The 21473-nt window shown below is 37.1% G+C and overlaps 1 protein-coding gene across 10 annotated transcripts in view; it reads right to left on the minus strand.

Moving 5' to 3' along the window:
- Positions 1–21473, minus strand: part of LOC149779911 (uncharacterized) — a 128649-nt gene that overhangs the window by 30992 nt on the left and 76184 nt on the right. For 7 of the 10 annotated variants that reach the window (XM_089936609.1, XM_089936608.1, XM_089936605.1 and 4 more), the window contains 8 exons: positions 21345–21430; positions 19531–20405; positions 18072–18216; positions 15576–16139; positions 13885–13991; positions 11878–12077; positions 9789–10047; positions 5465–5790 (listed from right to left, as the gene is read on the minus strand). In XM_089936609.1, the coding sequence (XP_089792735.1) occupies positions 5465–5790; positions 9789–10047; positions 11878–12077; positions 13885–13991; positions 15576–16139; positions 18072–18216; positions 19531–20405; positions 21345–21430 (2562 nt within the window). The remainder of the gene's footprint in view (positions 1–5464; positions 5791–9788; positions 10048–11877; positions 12078–13884; positions 13992–15575; positions 16140–18071; positions 18217–19530; positions 20406–21344; positions 21431–21473) is intronic. The other 3 variants (XM_089936612.1, XM_089936604.1, XM_089936607.1) reach the window with 2 other exon arrangements.

The raw sequence follows: 21473 nt of genomic DNA on the forward strand, positions 1-21473 counted from the left end.
AATATTCACAAGATTCGCCCTCTAGCAGTATAAGCATTAATCTGTTGACCGTTTCTGAGCTTAATCTGTTCATAAATAATGTCCTGTGCTGAAAACTCCCTTTCACAATCTGCTGTCTAAATGGCAGACACAAAACTACCTTTGCTAGCTCAACAAACTGGAAAACTTCTTTATGGTTGTTTTGTACAGCTTTCGAAAGTTCACAGATAATGTCTTACGGATATCTTTGCTCCACAAAATGCACATGATCTGGGGACTCTGCACATTCTGCAAGAGTTGACATTCTAAATTCTGACAGCTTTTTCCAATGTAAAATGGTTACTCCCTCCCCCCCATTTGTGAGTATTACACCAAACACATCTGGTTTTAGTGTTTTAACCATCTACACTAAAAAACCAAGGTTTCTGAAAGTTTGCATCAAATTGCATGTTCATCTAATCTGGCATCTGACATCCTTTTAGAATCATCGTCCTCGGTTTGGTGTGAAACTCCACTTTATCCTGCCTTTCTATATTCTGATGTTCACTTTGCTCATTCATGCCAGCAGTGACTTAAAGTTGAAAAGAATAGCAATTTTCCACCCTGCCCAGCCATGCTTGATTATCATCTCACCATGTGGTAATGGATTCCTCTAGTACATCGTGTTTCTGTTATAAATAATTAGAGGATCTCCAAACATCATTTGTTTTAAGCTACATCTGCATATGTTGGAATGGACAACAAAATAAGTATCCTTATTTTTCATTTTCAGGTTTTTATTTATTCAGTTTATCTTCACAGTTAAATAAAAACTGTATACTACACAGAAGTGTATATGTATATGCACAACTTTAACTAATCTGAGGGGGCTCTCCCACATCCCTGCTTTCCAAGTGCAAAAAATCTAAGATTTTGCACAGTTTGTGCATCCTGGCAGCATCTCCCTGACTTGTGTGCGGATCTACCTGAAAGAGATGTAATGCTTTCCTTGCTTTAGAAAGGTGGGACATGCAAATGGGTGTTGCAAACCTTCTAAATGGAAAGTGCCACTAAAATCCTCCTGGAAATGGAGGATGTCCTGAAAAGATAAGGATGTGATTGCCTTCTATCTGCCTCTATAGGAGCAACAGCTTTCTGCTAAATCATATATCTCATCTGACCATACAAGCACAAAATGGGCATTCATCCATGTGATCACACAACAGTTCACACCAATTAGATTGGGCTAGTCTACCAAGCAGCCTTCTTATGGCCCCATTTGCCAACACCTTGTGGCAAACTGAAAGAAAAATATGAAATAACCAAACAAATATGTACAAGGTAATACCTTCCTTTACAATATCACCAAGGAGGAGATAAAATATAAAGCACTGCTTGACAAGCATGTGCAAAAAAACCCTCAATATTTAGAAAAAGGGACACAGATAGAAGTAAAAGCCCAAGAACTAGGGAAAATGTCCATCAGAATAAAGAACTGCATATGCTGACTGAAACTGTGTCAAATGACACCCAAAATAACAAACACTATAGAGTGACAAGGGACACCTAAGAAGTAAAAGTTGAAAGAAAAGGACAATATTCGGAATAATGGACAGCTTTGGAATTTTATGTTTGATTTTGTTCTAAGGCCCCCAATTATTAATTGGTTTAGTTTGGTTTGGTGTTTAAAGGCACAACAAATATAGGTAATTTCATGCAGTGGCATTTGGAGTAAAGTGTCCTTGCCCAAAGACATACAGCAACCAAACAGGCAGATCTGACCAAGATCTGAACCAACATATTAATCACCATGTGTAAACCATTCAGAAACTTTGAAGAAGGTGCATGGTCATGAAGTAAAATTTATTGTGTAAAAACCTCTTTTCTCCTCTTCAAGATCCAGTGACACTGACATTTTGACCTTTTGAACCCCAAACCAAAAGGCTTTTGCTTTACTCTATGTGCAAGCTGACCATAATGTCCAGGTCTGTGATGTAGAGCTTGAACATACTGTGCATAAAACATTTTTCTTCTCTCAGTCATTAATCTTTAGACTCCAAAATCAAAATTTTTCTTCCTTACCAAAAGGGAGCTGCAGTCACTCAGAGGCTAGCGTGCCAGAAACAAAACTAAATGGATGCAGATTTGACTCCAACCAAGGAACTGGCCTTGGTCAACTACAGTGGCGAGTCACTTGCAGAAGGCACTTTATTCCAATTGCGCTCGACACTATATAATCCACTCCTGTTGCTGTGCTTTAAAGCACAAATCCAAACCAAATCCTAACCACAAGCCATAAACATTTTGGTTGAGATGTACAATTACAGTCATGCCGAAGTAATTTCTCTTCTGTCAGTTAGACTTTTTACCTCGAAACCTGATGGGCATCTTCCTTACATAAATGCTACTTAATGACAAAGTCTGATAACAGGAGATAAGTTATTGGATAGAAACAAAATAAACAGATGAATGTCAAAACACGACTAATCTCCACCATATAGTGGGCATATAAAATACAACTTTTAATACATCGAGAAATTTCTAATCAATAACATAAGACATAAAGACTAAACATTTAAACAGAACTATTTTGAACTGATTAAACCTGGCATATACAAGGATCATGCAGACCTGATATGGGCAGTTTGCAGAACACAACACCAAGGCAAGCAAATAAAAAATATATCATGCGTTTCCAACTGCAAAGGGCAAAAAATGCTGAAATTATACAAAACCAAATGCTGAAATTGTACAAAACTTGAGACTACATATTTTCAATACTAAAAGCAGGACACTTCACCTCAATGCAAGTTGTCTCTAACCTTGTCTCTACTCCTCAACTTATACTACAATACTGTGAAATGTAAAACAACATTGCTTCTTAATTTACCCCCAGATCAGACATCAAAAAAGGTGATTAGAGACAATCTGAAAATTGTAAAATAACGGCCTAATCATTATCTTTACAATATACTGTAGAATAATTTTAAAAATAATTTAAAATTAGCTTATAAACCAATTTTTCATGTCTGCAAAATGCCATCTTCAGAATCAATCAAAATATAACGAAGATTAAATAGATAGTATCCAAAACATTGAATTGTAAAACAGCTTCTGAATCACACTACCACCACCAAATAACATTCACTATAATTTATCAATATCCAGTGCTTCAAATCTAAGATGCCAATATCCACAAAATACACAACATTTGTAACTGAGGTTCTATAATGCAGAACGAATACCAGGGAATGATTTAGCTGTTGGACTTTTAGCCTGCAACCAATACTTTCACTGGGCCTACTATTACTTCCAGCAGCAAATCCAGTGAGTCAATTAATATTTCATGTTGCAGTATTTTGCTTTATTTTTTCCCTTCAGAAGTTTCAACACCAAATTTCATCTGCATAATGATGACATGTTCAAATTCGGATAATTTCCACACTAGCATCCATAAAATTCAATGCCAGTTCCAGAGTTAGTACATGTTTATTAACCCCTTAACCCTTGGAGATCCTTGTCATTTTTGCCTGAAATGCATTTTGAGGGTTACTTCTGAATACATCCAAATGTATCTGTTATCAATAGATTTTTGTTTAGCCCCATACCTAGTTTGTATTAAAGCCATTGTTTTGGACTGGCTATTTTGCTTGTGGATGTGCAGTGTGGTAAGAACTGAACTTTGTTTTTTGCCTACTGGACACATCATTTTGCGTCCTGACCCCATTCTATCCCAAAACTTATCCTACTTTTTGCAACTTTTCACCTGTCCGTGCGCAGTTCTGACTGGTCTGCTTTAGATCTCATGTCAAAAAGTATACAATCTGGACACAAACTCCAGCTGACAAGTGACAATTTCTGGCCTAAAACAGTTGGGTCTAAAAAAATTTCTTTTCTTTTTCTTTCTTCAATGTACTTTTGTAATGACAGTAGGAAGTCTTTTTTATTTGATACCATTGTAGAGTTACTTCTGTCTAGTTTTCTGTAATACCACCCACTTTGATGTATCATACATGATGTTAACAGTACAGACCACAGAAGCAGGGTACAACTTCAGATGTGTAAACGTATCATGAAGGGTTAAAGAGTTGAAGACGATGCTGTATGCTTTATTTTACTGAGCATTTTCCCAGTAGTTATACATGATGCAATCTCAGAAGCAAACGATCCAGCAAAATGAAGATACTGATGAATCAACTTCCTATATTGGTAGTGATTGTTTTATATGACAAAATGACCATAGTGAACAGCAATGTGACAGAAGTCAAAATAAAACATTTAATAAAAACCTACACCCATATAATTTTTCTTTTTGTTCCTTATTTTTAGGGTTCATAGCCAGGAGATGTATGATGAATAAAGACTGTTTCATCTTATTCACAGATGCACAGGTACATACATGCTTTGTGCCTAACAGAAAGGCTAATGAAAACCTCGAGTAATGTTGTACACTTTGATCATGTAAAATAGACCCTCAACATTCCCTCATCTCATCCCTACCGTATTTATGTGTGGTTGGGTGGTCACCACTGGATATCATGGTGCACCAGCACTGTGAAGCTATATAACATGCCCAAATGATGGAAAAAAGTTTCAACTAAAATATGAGCAGAGCTCTTCTAAAAAATGTACAAAGACCGGTCAACATGCGCATCTTCTGATGACCATGATATGTACCAAATATTACACCGATCACCTAACACTGCATGTATGGTTGCATTCACAAAATAACTCTGAACCAGATGTGTTCACAAGATTCAGTCATCAATTGCACGTTCAGCTACAAGACAAAAGGGCACCAACAAGTACAAAAATTGTGGCAGCAGATTGATTTGTTTATATAGACATCAAATTGCTCACAATACCAAATGTTATTGTGATCCACTGAAAACTTCAAGACTAGATGCATTCAGCCACAAGTCAAAAAGGGCACACACAAAAATGTGGGAATAAAGGGATAATGAACAATATGAGCATCCTCTTGCTATGACCACAACATCTGCAGTTTCATTGGCAATCCATAAAAAACTAGTTGCATTCACGTCTGTGAGATGGATGGAAGGACTGACATAAGTAACAAAAGAATTACTATATACCCAGTCTCTGTTAATGCCTGCGCTATAATTAGTCCAACTTGACCCAAAAGACCAGTAGATGTCAACATTGCTGGCCCTGTCTGCCAGGAAAAAATGTTAACCCTGGGAGTGTTCTCATCGAGACAGTGGAGATTGAAACACCTCTGACAGGATACAATCAACAATAATCCAAAAAATACAAATGCCAAGTCCAACAAACACAACTTAAAAATTTATTTTATCTTTCCGTCAGTTTATTTAATGATTTATATTTAAAAAATTGAAAACTGTTACAGCTCATGTTGAGTGTATTTCGGGATTGCAGACTAAGCAAAGACAATAAAATGCAACAACTACTACTAAAAAAAATGAGACACTACATCTGTACAGGACACTAAAACCATGCATTGGCATGCTGTTTGCACGTGTACCTTCATATCTCTCTTGAGCTTATTTTCCGCGCTAGGTGAGCTGCGGGTTGATGATCCAGCAGAGTTGGGGTGATCACTTACATCTATTCCACTGTCATGCTGATCCCCCTTGTCAAACTTGGACGAGGTTTCTGTTGCTGACACCTGAACCTGTGCAGAACCAGTAATGGCTGCAAAACTAATTGGCTTGTTCCAGGCATTGACAGCTGGTGCTGGGGCTGGTGGCAAGTTCACAGTAATGCTGGTGGACTGTATAGACTGCTGCATTTGTTGCACTGGCAGCGAGGACAGAGTGCCAACAGCTGTGGAAAATGGCCCCAACAAATCTGAAAGGGGAAAGAATACATGTACAGATTATTTTTCACTCTAGATGTTATTGTTTCTAATTAGTACCGGAAACAGTATGCCAATTTTCGCTTTCCTAGTTTTATTTAGTAAACAGTGATCATAACGCCTTGTGTGACACTACTACAGAATCAAAATGCACTATCAGGTTCCATTTCAAGACAAACTTAAAAAGATTGACATTTTCCATTATCCCCTTATTTTCCTGCCAAAAAGTGAAATCCAGTCCCCAGCCTCATGATCTGTACAAGGGGAAGCCACTGTGGCTTAGTGATTACTGGCTTGTACATAAGGATGCAGGTTATTTGAATTATGTCCAGACCAAGATGGGATGGCTGCTGTAGCATGTCTGGGGGCAAGACACTATATTCCAATTGCTCATTATATGCTTCACAGATTCATGTGCCTTAAATACCAATCAATTAATTCCTGACTAACGCTGTCAAATAGCAAAAGTCTCGGAACATTCTCATTTCCACTTCATACATGATTTAAAAATAAGTGTTTGTTTGCCTCTGTGTTTATAAGATGTGCACATGATTAAAACCTGGCCAGAAAATGTACCATATATTACATCTTATGTTGTTCACAATGATGTACAATCACCCATATGAAATTCTAACTATCTCAAAGGAAAATGTTTATCATGCATCTTGTATTTGACTACTATTAGTTGGACACAGTTGACAGGACATTACTGGGGCCCAGAGTGTCTGAGTGGTATAAAGCACTTTCCTTTATGGCTCACTGCCATCTCACCTCTGTCTGCGTGGGTTCGAGTCTCGGATTCGGCTAATGTGGGTATGTGAGAAAGCTTGCCAGTAGCTGCTCGTGGGTCAGTGGTTCTTTCCAGTGTTTTCCTGGGTTCTTCCTCCACCATTAATACTAGCCACCATGTAGAGCCTATCGTGTGCTGAAAAATGGCATTAAACCCTACAACAACATGAGGACATTACTGATCAAGAAGTCACGTTTTACCTTAATCTTTGGTTATGGTATGAAGTCTTGAACTGAAGTTCCACTATTTTCTTTTCAGACTTGTCATTATCATCATTCTAATCTCTAGACCACAAGATCTGGAGATTGCTTTATTACTTCAGGTGTAATCCATCCACAAAGTTTAGCAAATAAACTTACTCCAGAATAAACAATTTTGCAAAACCAATTTTTCTTCACGCTGCAAGGATCCTGACTGTAAACCTTGCGACCCCCAGACATCTCATCCACACTAAGTGTAAGCCTTACAAGTGAAGTTATTATGCAAAAATGATCTTTCTACCTTCAATCCCACTGACCTGATCTTTGACCCCAAAATCATTAAGCTGTCCAACTGATGTCATTGTGTTAAAACCCTTTTTTTCTCTCAGTGACCAAACCTTTGACATTATGATTACAAACTTGAGGATCTTCCTCCTTACCCCAAGTAAAAACTATTAACAAAGTCTGGTTCCTGCATGTGATACTGAACTATTGCTATTATACAGAAACCACTGTTCTTCTTCCAGTCAGAAAACTTGTCCCTTTACTTGTTTAACTAGAAATCAATAAGTTTCTTCCTTACTCTACGTGCAAGCTGTCCACAATGTTTGGTTACATGAGGTCCTGAAAAACTAGAGTTATTGTGCGGAAATGTTAACAGAGAGATTAGACATATGGGTCAAAGCATTGTATGCTCTGCGAAATGTGGCAGGCACAAAACCTTGGTTCAAGGAGTTCATTTGAGGAAAATAACAGTTTTTGCCAAATTTAAACGTTTGGGTCAACAACTTGAAAAAATTTAGCCCACAAGTTTCTAAAGTGCTCATTTAAATAGCAGGGGCCCAATTATTCCATGTCCCTTGCGTGCTCCATCAAAGAGCTGGAGCCCAGGAGTCCAAAGTCTTTCAAATGCTTCAAACGTCTCTATCCAGCACACTGCACATGATCTTTATCCCATCAGTCATCAAAAAGTAATTTATGAATTAACAACAAAAAAGAACCTAGATTATTAAATTCATTCAGCCTCAAGGGTTTTGGTAATTTTCACCTGAAATGCTAGTAGGAAGGAATTCTGGGGGCTATTTCTAAATACATTGGCTTTCAACAGATTTTCAGTGAGACTAATGCCTAGTTGTTTTCTCAGGTTTAACGCCACTTTTCAGCACAAGATGGTCTATACATGGCGGCCAGTATAACTGGTGGAGGAAGAACCCTGGAAAACCCTGGGAAGAACCACCGACCACAAGAAGATACTGGGAGGCTTTCCCACGCTAGCCGAGCCTTGGACTCGAACCCATGCAGGCAGAGGTGAGATGGCAGTGATCCAGACTGTCGCCAAGTCGTATTAGAAACATCATTTTCCATCGATTATTTTACTTGCGCATGAGCAGAAGGGTAAAAGTGCTTTTTTTATTATTATAGCTTTTATTTAATGGACCCATCATTTTCGTATGGAGACCACTCTTTATTGCAAATGCCCACCATATCCTAGTTTTTGCAAAGGTTCACCTGTTTATGTGCAGTTCAGACCAATCTGCCTTAGATCTCAGGTCAAAAGGTCTAAAATCCGGACACAAAATCGCATTCCGACCATGAGCAAATTTTGGGTGAAAAAAAACAAGGTTTTTCCCCTCTGTATTTTGAAGTGCAACAACATCTTCCATATTATTTGGAATCATTGTAGAGCTATATCTGTCTGCTTTTTTGTAATACCACCCACTTTGGTGTCTCTTAAATGATCTTGATGCTGCCGAGCTCAGAAATAGGGTACAGCCTCATCACGCCTACAGGCAGGATTGGGGCCAAATGACTTAATGACTATGCATAATTATCACAGTATGAGTAAAGTTAAATTCATTACCATCAAAGCTTGAAAATTCTACCAATGGTACAATCAATGTAGGACCATGGAGCATACCTGAATTTCTCAGGTGCAAAAGGTGAACTGGTTATTTAAGTCCAAAAAGCTGAAGAGTGTTATACTTGACCATGCAAATTTGGTAGCAATGGCCATGAATTCAAAATACTACACAAACAATTGTACATCTTTCTTCAGCTCTTGGAACTTTAATCAAGTTACACTAGCACAAATTTGCATTACCAGTTGCAAATACTTTGCATGTTTATAAGTATAAGCCAAGTTCTGCCTAGTTAAACCTGACTGCATACTCAGAATATTTTAAGTTTCCATTTGATTACATTTAGGCAGATTTAAAGCAATCATCTAAGTCAGCATTTGATTCAGGAATTATGTGGTAGTGATATCAATACTTGTAACAAAAGAAGAAACAACAACAAGGTCTAATAATCTGATTACATGGGCTACAAATAGCAGTTGGACTTAACCTCCACTACAACTAGAATGGGAAGGTTTCAGAGAAGTTATATGGTGTCTTTCACTAAATGAAATTGCTTCAGTGGGTGAAACAATGCTGCATCATCCATTTGGCAACGGTTCATACAGAATTCTGAATGCTGAATTCAAAGACTTTTCCCAAACTTTCAAAGACCACAAACATAAATTTCCAAGACCTATTTTTGCTAATATTTTTAATGATGAAATAAAACTGAATGGGTCATCTAAATATAGAAACCAGGAAAACTCGACATCTGAATCTAACAACTTTTGGCAATTTTATTTGTGATTATGGAAAGAAATTAAAATGTTTGGGTTTATTTCAATTATCAAAGACTTTTAAAGACCTCAGGATAATCTGCTCGATTTCCCAAACATTCAAGGCCTTGAAAATGCTACCTCATTTATCCAAAACTGTCAAAGACATTCAGAGACTGTAAGAACCCCAGGCAAGGCTGACTGCCTTGGAATGCCAATATGAAGTGTAGCAGACATGGAAAATATAATTAAGATGCATGATACATACATATTCTAGCATATATGGCCTTTGAGTCTGATGTCAACATGTACATGTCAAATTTGCTTAATCATGCAAGCACATGTTAACAAATTTTATTACACAAAACATGTTCATATAGGACTTACTTTTGGTATTTTCCATTTCCTCCTTCACATTCATAACAGAAGGTGTCACAGTGGCAGTGTTATTAACTGAGGGTGGTGGAGGAATATGGTTTGCCAGTTCATTATCCCAGTTTTCAATTTTAGCCATGAAGGTGGAACCTGATTTAGACCTCTCTCTCTGCTGCTCTCGCTGCTTTGCAAGCCTGGGGGGCAGCTTGCTGAGCTTGCTGAACCGGGGCTTGTCACTGGATGAATGAACACCTTTTGGCTTTGCCAGCACCTAGTGATAAAAATATAGGAAGTTTAGTCTTCTATCAAACCATTTTACCAACTGCACTTGGTAAGGTTGTACAATGTCAGAAATGCAGTTTTCAGCATACATTGGTTATGTCTGTTGTGTGCAGTGCCATGGTCATAAAATTATAACTGCTGCTGCTGTGTTAATAATGAAGATAAATAATAAAGTTTTATCTTTACTCATTAAACGTTATTTATCACACATCTATTGAAATGTGCTATCTGGGGACTATTCATTTATACTATTCTCCTATAAAACATAAAACCCCCACCGAAACTCCCCATTACATAAAAGTTAAAAGGGAAATTCCACCACAATCACTACAATGAAAATCTTGGGGGGGGGGGGGGGGAATGGAGAAGAAAAAAAAATCAGTGACAATTATCAAAGTTTCATTAAAATAGATTCATTGGTTCCAAGCTGAACACTAATTGTACAAGTCACAAAATAAAGTTTTCCTTGCTTTGACCTCGATCTTGAGACTGGGTGTGGCTATAGTATCAAATAATGACAAGACACGATATACAACTGGCTCAATGCTCATTAAACATCTTTAGTGGTTCGAAGGTATACTCCGGATTAGGATACAAGTAACACAATTACATTTTCCCCTTGCAGTGACCTTAACATTACTGAAGGCATGGCTATAGTATGCATCACACTATGTTAGATATGCAATTGCTTAAAATGTCATTAAAGCGTCAAAAGTTTAACATCCCCAACAAGAATATACATCCCTAATTAACTTTTTCTGTCATGTTGTACAATGCAAGGGTGCCTTGTTACTGCGTGTGACATACAGCACACTTATACTCTATGCTTGGACACAATTTCATGAAAATCTCTATTTTTTTAAACTAACTTTAGGGCTGGATAAGCAAATGTAAATAGATGGGCATGTGCATGCATGGACATATAAATAGTTCACGTCATATGACATGTTCCGATTATGGGTGTTTCAAGAATTCCATGCACAGTCCAACTTCTCAGAATACTGTATTAGTTACTGTTTGTCAAGTTATTTCCACATTCTAAGTAGTGTCCTGTTCCAACCTATCTCTTTCATAGGAAAGGAATCTCCCTTCCCAAGCTACATTAGGTGGCCAAATATCTCGAGTGCAAATTTTAGGAAAGAACTAAGTACAAAACAAAGATTGTTTTATTCAATAAATCCATCCATTTGCACAAAAGACACCCCCCCCCCCCAAACAGTCTGAAAATGAAAGCAGTTGCATTAAAAAGATCTGTGTATTAGGCACAAGATTCTGGTTATGTTTAGCTTGGTACCTCAACTGTGCTACAACTTCTTATTTGCATACACATTCTACGATATTGTTAAAAGCGGACAATAAAAAGAAAAGTGACGACAAGGGGAATCTATACATTTTATATAGGCAGATATGTTCAAATTCATTGTAGAAATTTGTTTGACTCAAAACATCTTGCGTGGCAACATTATGTTCAGTCAAAAGACTTGAAATTTGATTTTGAAATTTGAGCTAAAATTGTATTATTCCACGTTTTAAGCAAAGTATTATGATCCAGAGACAAAGTCTTATAATTTTAATGGTAGCAAGTTCAATGTAAAGAAATTGTCACATGGCACTCACTGTGAATCGTCAACAGTTCAATGGCATTGCCAATAACTGTATCTGCCAGGAAGGTGTTCACAGATGAATTGTAACAACTTATCCTAAAACATTAAAACTTTAAATATTTAAAGAGGGAAGCAAAATAACTTTCAGCTTACAGGGTGGCAGAGAGACAGAGAGAACAAACTAGTAAGCATGTAGTGAATACACTCAATCTCACATTAGCATTAACCTTTGAGGAGGGTTCTCGCTTCTTCTGCATCTCGGTCTGTTTCTTCATTTCAGCCTCTTGAGCCTGCGCCTTCTGTTTGCTTTTTAGTGTCTTCTTTGACTGGACTTCCTGAAACCCCTCATTACTCTCAAACAGGAAGTTAGGGTCATCAAAACTAACCTCTGGCTGGTCATCAATTATTACCACTCCTAAAATAAAGTAAGAGAATTGCATCAAATCAAGTTGCTAAACACAGCAACTGCCATCTAAAGTATTTAAAAGTATCTTTGTCTAACAAGAGTTGTGTTTGTTAAGCACATGTACACGTGCTTCTACTGATGATGCAGCAGACAAAAAAAAAAACCATCAAAAGTAGATCAACTTCAATGTTGCTATAATTAATATCAGAATCTAACCAGGTCATTCTTTCACAATTACAATCCTGTATGTCAACTTTTAATTGTCCACCATGCACATTTTAAAAAAAAACATGCTGCTGACAATTTTTTTTGGTTAAACCAAAGAAAAACTGCCCCAAAAGTTAAATAATTTGTCAGAACTGCTGTGATGCCTTTAAAAAATGTATCAGATAATTGATATATGAATGTGGATATGCGTATTAAATTTAATTTCTGGTCTTGCCTTAACTATTCTATTGTGCTTTTCATCACAAAAATTCCAGTAAACAAGTTCAAGTAAGTTCATAAACTTATGAATCATAAGTTGAAAAAATTCAAGCAACAACTTTAATAATAAGCCCAAGATGGACTTAGAAAGGAGAAAATCTTGGTGAGAAGGATACTTTCTGCAAAAAAAAAAGGCTGTTGCTGCAGCTTAAATGGTTTGAGCACCCAACCTGAATGTGGGTGGTCATGTTTTTGAACCCTGTTTCAGTCATATCAAAGACTTACAAAGTTATTATGAGCACATGCCTCATTTGGTACTCAACATGAAGAGGTTAGTGTTGGGACTTGTCAGCCTGATGTCAGGCTAATTTGACTGGCTGGGACAAGATACCACTTGTCCACAACACGATGCCCCAGTCCTAGGCATCATTACAAACTGCCACACTGCAGATATTGTTGATATGACAATAATTAACGTACATTAGAATTATAGTTTAAAAAAAGACATGCAAAACAAATTTACCCCTGCAGGTTCAGGGATGTATAAAGGTATAAACAGAAATTTCAGAGGACATGAACAGTTTCTAGCTTTCCAATTTTTCTTGTTGCTTAGATTCAAGAACCAAGGTCTGCATTAATGGTTTATTTTTAAGGTAAATTTTGAGCTACAGCTATTAAAAATCAATCGAGTAACGACTGTAAATAATGTGATGTTCAAAAGATTTGAAAATTTCAAAATTTTGATACATATCAAGAGGTTATAATCTTTAACTGGAATTTATCCAAGTTTATTTCACATTTCAGGTAACCTCAATTTTGTGTGTAAAGCCTTGATTTAGAATTCTGCTTTGATAGTTTTTTGCAATACTTCTTGCTTACGACAATAATATTAATTTTCAGGGACAAATACCGATTTTTACAAATTTAATGCATATTTAACTGTTTACAACATCTACAACAATCAGTAAAGTAGGACAGTACCTTAATTATTTAATGTCTAAGATGCATGTGTTGCACTCTTGCACCTTCTGAACAGGCACCTTGTTCCATTCGGGTGCCTATTTAGACAGTGCAAGAGTGACACACACTCAGACAAAGGCTGTTTATATGAGCCTATTCCACACCTTGTTTCTTTTTTTTCTTCAGTCATTATCGATTCCAATGTACCATCTTTCAAAGATGATCTAAATTCTGTGATTTTCTTAGTGAACTGTTTTTGTTCTAGCACACTAGCAATCCTTTGTGACTTTACTGTCTGGAAAACGTTTGCGAAATAAATCAGCACCACAAGTATGGGAATGGTCGACGTTATACTAGTCTAAAGGTTGGCAAGCTTTTTTGGAAGATTTCTACTTCACTTATGATTATTTTTATCAAACTATATACTTGCCTGCATAATTATTGATATCTATATTTGCCAATGCATCCTTTTTCTCCTTTTCAATTTTCAATGGTTTTGATACATCTGAGAGGTCATTCTTCTTGCTGGATTTGTTCCTGAAAAAAAGGAAAAATGCTGGGATGTACAATCCCCGATATGTGGATTGGAACAACAGATGAAAAGTATATCTGGAAACAAGGCCTTTAAACTATCAAAACGATTTTCCATGTGCTAAGAACAATATATCAAAGCAATCCACAGCAGCCAGGCTTGATTCACTGAACATCTCACAATTTGTCCTCTGATTGCAGTTTTAAAATATTGTGCTTACACTAGTCCAAACACTTTTGTCACAGGACACTTTTGTCACAGGTAGTGATGGTGGAAAGGTTGCAAAATCCTGTTTTTGGTCTATTAAAATAGTGCATGGAAACCATGTTGAGGCATTCTTCAAATCTTCATATCAGGTGAATGACCATATTTCAATCCCAATGCCTGCCAAATGTTGTGAAAAATGTATGGTCATCAACAAGGCACGAATGTTTTAAAGCTGAATATTTTATAGAAATTTAGAGTTAGTAACATTTGGACAAGGACAATACCTCTGAACTAATATGGTGGCAATTAATAAATGGGATTCTATTTCAGTTCAATGTCAAGGCTATGGATCTTGATGGCCAAATGGTTCAAATTAACTGTCATATTCCAATGAACTTGAATAAATGGGTATCAGTCAAAACTGCTCAATTTGACAATCAAAATCTATGAAATGCTGCAATCTTTTTATACATTTTACCACACAAAGTACAAACAATTTCAGTTTCATATATGGATTAAATGAAAAAAAATCTTATTTTGTTCAGCACCATTTTTCAGTACAAAATAGGCTATAAATTGGATGCCTGTATAACTGGTGGAGAAAGAACACGGGAAAACCAGTAAAGAACCAACAACCCACTGGAAGCTACTGGCAAACTTTCTCACATACCCACACTGGCTGAGCCTAAGACTCAAACCTATGCAGATAGAGGTGAGGTGGCAGTGATCTGTACTGGCGAGCATTTTAGACCACTCGGGGAAAAATAAAATGTCATCTTACTGTTAATTGAGTGGAAATAATAAAACGCGTAAGAGGTAAAAAAAAATTATATTCATTGATATTCACAGTTATAAGTTGTTGTTGTTCCAGGGTTTAACGCCATTTTTCAGCACAAGATAGGCTATACATGGCAGCCAGTATAACTGGTGGAGGAAGAACCCTGGAAAACCCAGGGAAGAACCACAGACCCACGAGAAGTTACTGGCAGGCTTTCCCACATGCCCACGCTAGCCGAGCCTTGGACTCGAACCCACGCAGACAGAGGTGAGATGGCAGTGATCCGGAACGGTAAGCGCTTTAGACCACTCGGCCACCACAATAATAAGACAGTTCCTTACAACAAAATCTGTTTGATCAATCAGTGTTACCTACCAATTTCATAATCTGGCACTAGTCAACATAAAGCAGGAAAATAAGTTAATGAACCTGAATGAACATACAAACTGAAGTAAAAAGAATAAAGACAGACTGAAAATGATAAGGTGGAGTGTTTCTCACAGAATAATGCAATACCTTAAACAGCAACCTTTTAACAGACAACAATAAATATTAGGTGAAAATAGACAAATTATGCATCTAACCTTAGATGTAATCTACTTACTTGTTATTAAGACTGTTAATGGCATTGTTTATAACAGTCTGATCATTGGGCACCACCTCATCCAATCTATACACAGCATTTATGTTTTCCTTCCTACTGGAATTGTAATTGGGCCTTCGCCCAGCACTACCATTTTTTGACGGAGAAATCCCGTTTTTTGAAGAGTTGGGGGATTTCTCCTTATTGGAGTTTTTTGGCCGTTCAAAACCATTTCCCTTTTTTTGATCACTATTAGAATTTCCTTTCCTGTTCTGACGATCGTTTAACGGTCGTTGACTGGAAAAACTTTTTTTACTAGAACTCCCATCTCTCCTGTCTCTATTGTCCTTCCCCTCTGTTTTTGGATCTCTGCTTTTTTCCAGAATTTCACTACTCTCTGAGGCAGTCTCCCACTCCTCATTAGCCATGTCCGAAGAATTTTCTTTTATCAGTTGTGGCCGTTTTGAACTGGTTGCCGACAGAGAAGGAGCACCCCGTCCTTTCCCACGCCCTCGCCCTCGTTCCCCACCTCTCCTAGCAAATCTCGGGGGTGGAGATGAGCGCTCAGACCGCCTTTTCTCCTTTCTATAAAATACAAAAGAAATTTAAAAAAAAATTAATATACAATTCAATCTAACTAAAGCTCTACTGATTTAACATAGTGACTGTTGAGAAAAATGCAACATCTTTAACAGAACACTGACAAAAGTAAGTAAATAGTACAATGTCCAACAATTTCCAACTTTCATGAAATACGGGCAAAAGGACATGATAATGTACATATCCTAAAAGGCATACACTAAAACTGTTGCATCCCAGGTCTCAAGTATGCATAATCATATGGACAGCGTTCTTTTGCATATCAGGGCCCAGCAACATGGAATTAATTGCCCACTGAACTTAGACATAAAGACACAGTGATCACATTCAAGAGGGCTCTCAAAACTCAGTTATTTCAACTGCAAGAACAAACTTAAAGACCTAATAATGTTTCCTACCTGAAATATTCTCAGCATGTTTTTTTATTTTTTAATGTTTTTCTAATTTCATGGTGTGTTTTTTGTAATAATATTATAACATGTTTTTTTTTATCTTATATGTGTTGTCTAATGTTGTAAAGCGCTTAGAGCTTCTAAAGATTAGGCACTATACAAAGTCCTCATTATTATTATAATCATCCACTGATTGTTTGTAACCAACAGAGCAAGTAAAGCTACTTTGTCCTGCAACAACAATAGCGAAATTTCTGAAGCTTTTTCATCTTGTTTAATCCTGACTGACCAGATTCCCTAAATAAATGTAACTGAGAATATTCTATACATACTGCTGATGGACTTTTAACTAGGTATATATGTACCATAGCATTTATTGTTTCATGTCCAGGATGCAAAATTGTATAGTAATGTGAACTTGGTTTTGTGATAACATTTTTTTAAATAGATCAATGATAAAGCAAGATCATGTAAAACCCTTTTCTTCATTTACCAAAAAAAATAAAATAATCATGCAGCTGAATGATCACAAATGACAACTGTACATGGATTGCTATTAGAGTTTTTAAAGTACATAATGAAACGATCAAATGATCAGATCAAATTAATATTTATAAAACAAGTAAATGATCAATAATTCAGACTTATCAAGCTCATATAAATTAATATTGTTTTTATTATACCACAAGGGTTCCTCAAAGACTGAGGACATAAAAAAAATAATTATTTTCCTGCTCAAAAAACTTGTTTGTCTAAACACTGATTTGACTCTTAAAAAAGTGGTTAATAATTTTAAACCAAATTCCCTCAAAGAGACTGAAGCTCTAATGAGCAAAATGATATTTCAAGGAATTCAAGATACGAAAATTCTTTCTTTCAAACGATCCATTCTGGTGGAGTAGGAATAACAAGCTTTTTAAGATGGCCATATTGAATGTCTGAGTTGTGCCATTTTCAATTAGGACCAACCATATAGATTAGGTGAAGTGATACCAAATTATGGCAAAGGATGGAGAAATGATAAATGACAGATGATGAAAGACCTTCACACAAGTTCATCTGCTCTTTGACCAGTAGAGATAAAAATTGATGTATAACATAGTTTAACTATTATTCAATCTGTGGGAGAAACAATATACTGGAAACATTTACGTGTTAAATCCATTGTTTTTTTCTTCATCTGGTTAAGGGTTCAAGAATAACTGCATCATAACCATGCTATATGTTAGACTGACACAGCTGAATGTTACCCCATGGTCTATAATAACAAGCATACAGCCAGCACCGATTCCCAACATGCTGTGTAACAGAACAACCAAATGAGAGAATCAGTGAATGTTTCAATCCAACAAGATTTTAGTCTGGGGTATCACAAACAGTAAAATCTCGACAATCCCATGTATTTTGGGACACTAGTGTTTCTGTCATCATGTTACAAGCATCACATCTTTTACTGATTGTGAAAAGTTCCCAATTCAAATCAAAATGTAATTGATATCCACTTTATACAAACTCGCAGACTTACCTGTAACCCATGTCACCATCCCTATCATCTGGGTGCTGATCTCTTGATGGCCTTACAAATCCCCCTCTTCCTGGAGGTGCAGAGTTGTATCTTCGCCCACCAGCATTGTTATTTGAACCACCATGTCCTCTGTATGCAGAGCCTCCTGAAAGTGGCAAAGGTAAAATGATTGACACTACTGACATTAAAGAATTTCCAGGAATTCAAGACCATACCATTTCTTACTTCTAAGTGCAAAATGTTGAAACCATCTTTGATATTTTCCAGCAAATACAAGATTTCAAATTAGCTCTGTGACAGCCATGTTGGATGCAATTCTGTTGGTGACAACCCTGTGTAAATATACCCATATATTCTTCTAGAGAGGCAATAACAAATTTAACCCTACTTTAGTATTCTTCAGTTGGCTGAAATGAGATGGTAGCTGAGGAATGCCAAAGTTAGCTGAAGTAGGGTCAAATTTAACAAAATGAAGAAATCCTTACTCAGAAAGTAACTTGATAGCATTGTTTCATTAAATAAACTTGTTCTGATGTCGACATTCCTCTACTACCATCCCATTTCAACCAAGTGAAATGTGTCACAGTCATCTGAAAATTAGTCAACTTGCTCCTGTCAGAAAATGATTCCAACAGGAAAAAGGCATCAGAGTAAGAATAGTCCATCTGAGGCAATTAAGACTTTGACATGTGCAACAGCATCTGTATAGTCTGCCAAGTGTGCAAGATATTCTTAAAATTTTTGTCTCTCTTTCCTGGTGTGTCAGACTGAAGCAAATGATTAGACCAAAGTGGTCATATTGATATAAAATCAGCACTATTTTCATTTAGAACCAAGTGAGCATCTTAAGAATTTTAGTGAAAACCTCATGTTGCAACTCTAAAGGAGTAGCGATAATAACAATATCATGGTAGACACTAGCTATCACAAGTTTAGCCATCTGCCAGAAAGTTTTCATTCTTACATTCTCAGTTCTGTTGTTGTTGTTGGGTTTAACACCATTTTTCAGCACAAGGTAGGCCATACATGACAGCCAGTAAAACTGCTGGTGGAAGAACCCATGAAACCCCACCCCCAAGAACCAATGACCAATGAGAAGCTACTGGCAAGCTTACTTATGTACCCACGTTAGCCAAAGCCTGAGACTTGAACCCTCGCAGGCAGAGGTGAGATGGCAGTGATCCGGAATGGTGAACGTTACAGACCACACGGGGCCCCTCTCAGTTCTGAATCTTACGTTATGCATGTGGATATTTCTTGTGTGCCGATCCTCTAAATAACTGACATATCCATAAACACAACCCTAACCAAGGAGGCCAGGTGGTCAATTGATTCACTGATCAAGGTGAAGAATCCAATACATATCTGTAAAGGGACTTGCACCATGAACATATTTTATGTGGAAACTATCAACACTCGTAGCAGTAAACAGCTCCCGGATAGACTAAAAGTAACTCACCTCTACCTCTTCGAGAAGGCTCTCCTCTGAGTAAAAAAGGACCCCCATTAATTTGTCCTTGCTTCCCATGCTGATCATCCCTAGTGTCATCATACTGTTGGGACCTGAACTGGTCTCCTCTGTCTTCCTTTTCTCTGCGATCTTTGTATCCCATGTCATCTCGCCTTTGTCTGTTATCCTCATTTCGTCTAGGTCTATTATCATTTGACTTTGGAAAACCACCTCTGCCATCTCGATTCCCTCTATTGTCTCTCTGAACATACCTGTCTCTTTCATCTTTTAACCTGCTGAAATCTCTTCTGTCTGGAGCTTTGGACCTGGACACATCTCTTGCTTCTGGAACCCTGCCATTAGAGGATTCACTGTACGAACCACTATTTTCATCCAATGATACATCACTTTCTTCCTCCCTGTCCCTTGGTCTCCTGTTCACATCTTCACTTTCAGTGTGACCATCCTTCTCCTCTGCCTGATGATCTTCCCATTTTCCCATGGTAAATGTCTCTGCCTGATCATTTTTTGATGCCTGGTCAGTGTTTGTTCGTACCATTTGGTCTGAATAATTATTACCAATCCTTCGGGACCTACCCTCGTAACTTCTGTACTCCCGTGATCCCCCACCACGACCCCTTCCATCTCTGTAACCTCTAGATACAGTTGAGCCACGTGCTCTACTTCTTCCTCTACCTCGCACAAACTCCCTACCACCTCTGCCATAGTGGTCTCTATCTCGTTGACCAGGTTCATCTCGCATTCTCTTGGCAGGAGGCACATTTCTATCACGCCTATCTTCTCTGTTTCCTCGCTCTTCTTTCCTTTCCTTTTCAAAGGATTTGTCTTCTTTATCTTCTGGGATGCTATCTGAAGCTTTCGACCTGAAGGGGAAAACCAATAAAAGTAAAGCTGGTCTTGTATATAACTCAACAATGCATAAAAATTAAAACATTTCTTGAAATTATGAATATCAGGGACTGTCATAAGATAAAGTAAAACTGGTCTTAAAAAGGTCGTGATCTGCATGTAGAGCTGACACTGAATGAATTTTTAAACAAGTATAATGTGAACAGCACATATGCCAGCTCCATGTTCAGTAGTCCTCTATGCAAGGATTAGTACAGTAGGGTATTTACGAGAGATTACTGATCAAGGAGTTACTGCATAGAACAAAGTTCTTAAATGATACATAGAGAAACAAGATAATATATAGTACATTCCACTTTATGGTGAATGTATAAAGTTTAACCAAAACTGTTGACAACACACCAGGAAAAGGAATGATGCATCTCCCTATCCCATTTAAATGAAAAGTGTACATGATTATATCCAGTCAAAAATTACATTTTTAACCTTTATATCAGATGTACATTTAAAGGAATTTCAATATCTTTACCTTCAATAGCTTATCCTGTAGAACTTTTAACATTATTTTGGAAAAGTTTATTTTTTGTGAAGTTTTGTGCAATTCTTCATTTTTATGTATTTAGTAGCAGAAGTTTACTTTTAATCGACACCATATAGCCGTTAGTGTGTTACAATGCTGTTAAATGAAAATACATCTTTACAAACATGTACAAGAAATAGTACCACCTCGCCATCCATGCAAATGAGTTCACAGCTGTCTCTTCCATACTACAAACTTAAAATTTTCATTGCGATAAAGTTAGATACAGTTACTTTACATTCTTGGCTGAATGCACTTTTATAAGTAATCAAGAAAAAACGAAATGCTACAGAGATGCGTACTGCTGAACTTTGCTCAACAATCAACTTGGCTCATCTCTGGAATATTAATAATGACAAAAGCAGAATCTTACCTTTCCTCTTTCTTTTGCTCTTCAAGCTTGTCATTCTTGGGTTCAGCTGGAATTTCTTTTATAGTGTCATGTTCTTTAAGGGGCTCCTACAAAAGAAAGTTTCTGCTTATTGTAACATACATTTATTAA

The sequence above is a fragment of the Sinohyriopsis cumingii genome, chromosome 16 (assembly GCF_028554795.1).
Source record: "Sinohyriopsis cumingii isolate HCF-2022 chromosome 16, ASM2855479v2, whole genome shotgun sequence".
Classification (NCBI taxonomy): Eukaryota; Metazoa; Mollusca; class Bivalvia; order Unionida; family Unionidae; genus Sinohyriopsis; species Sinohyriopsis cumingii.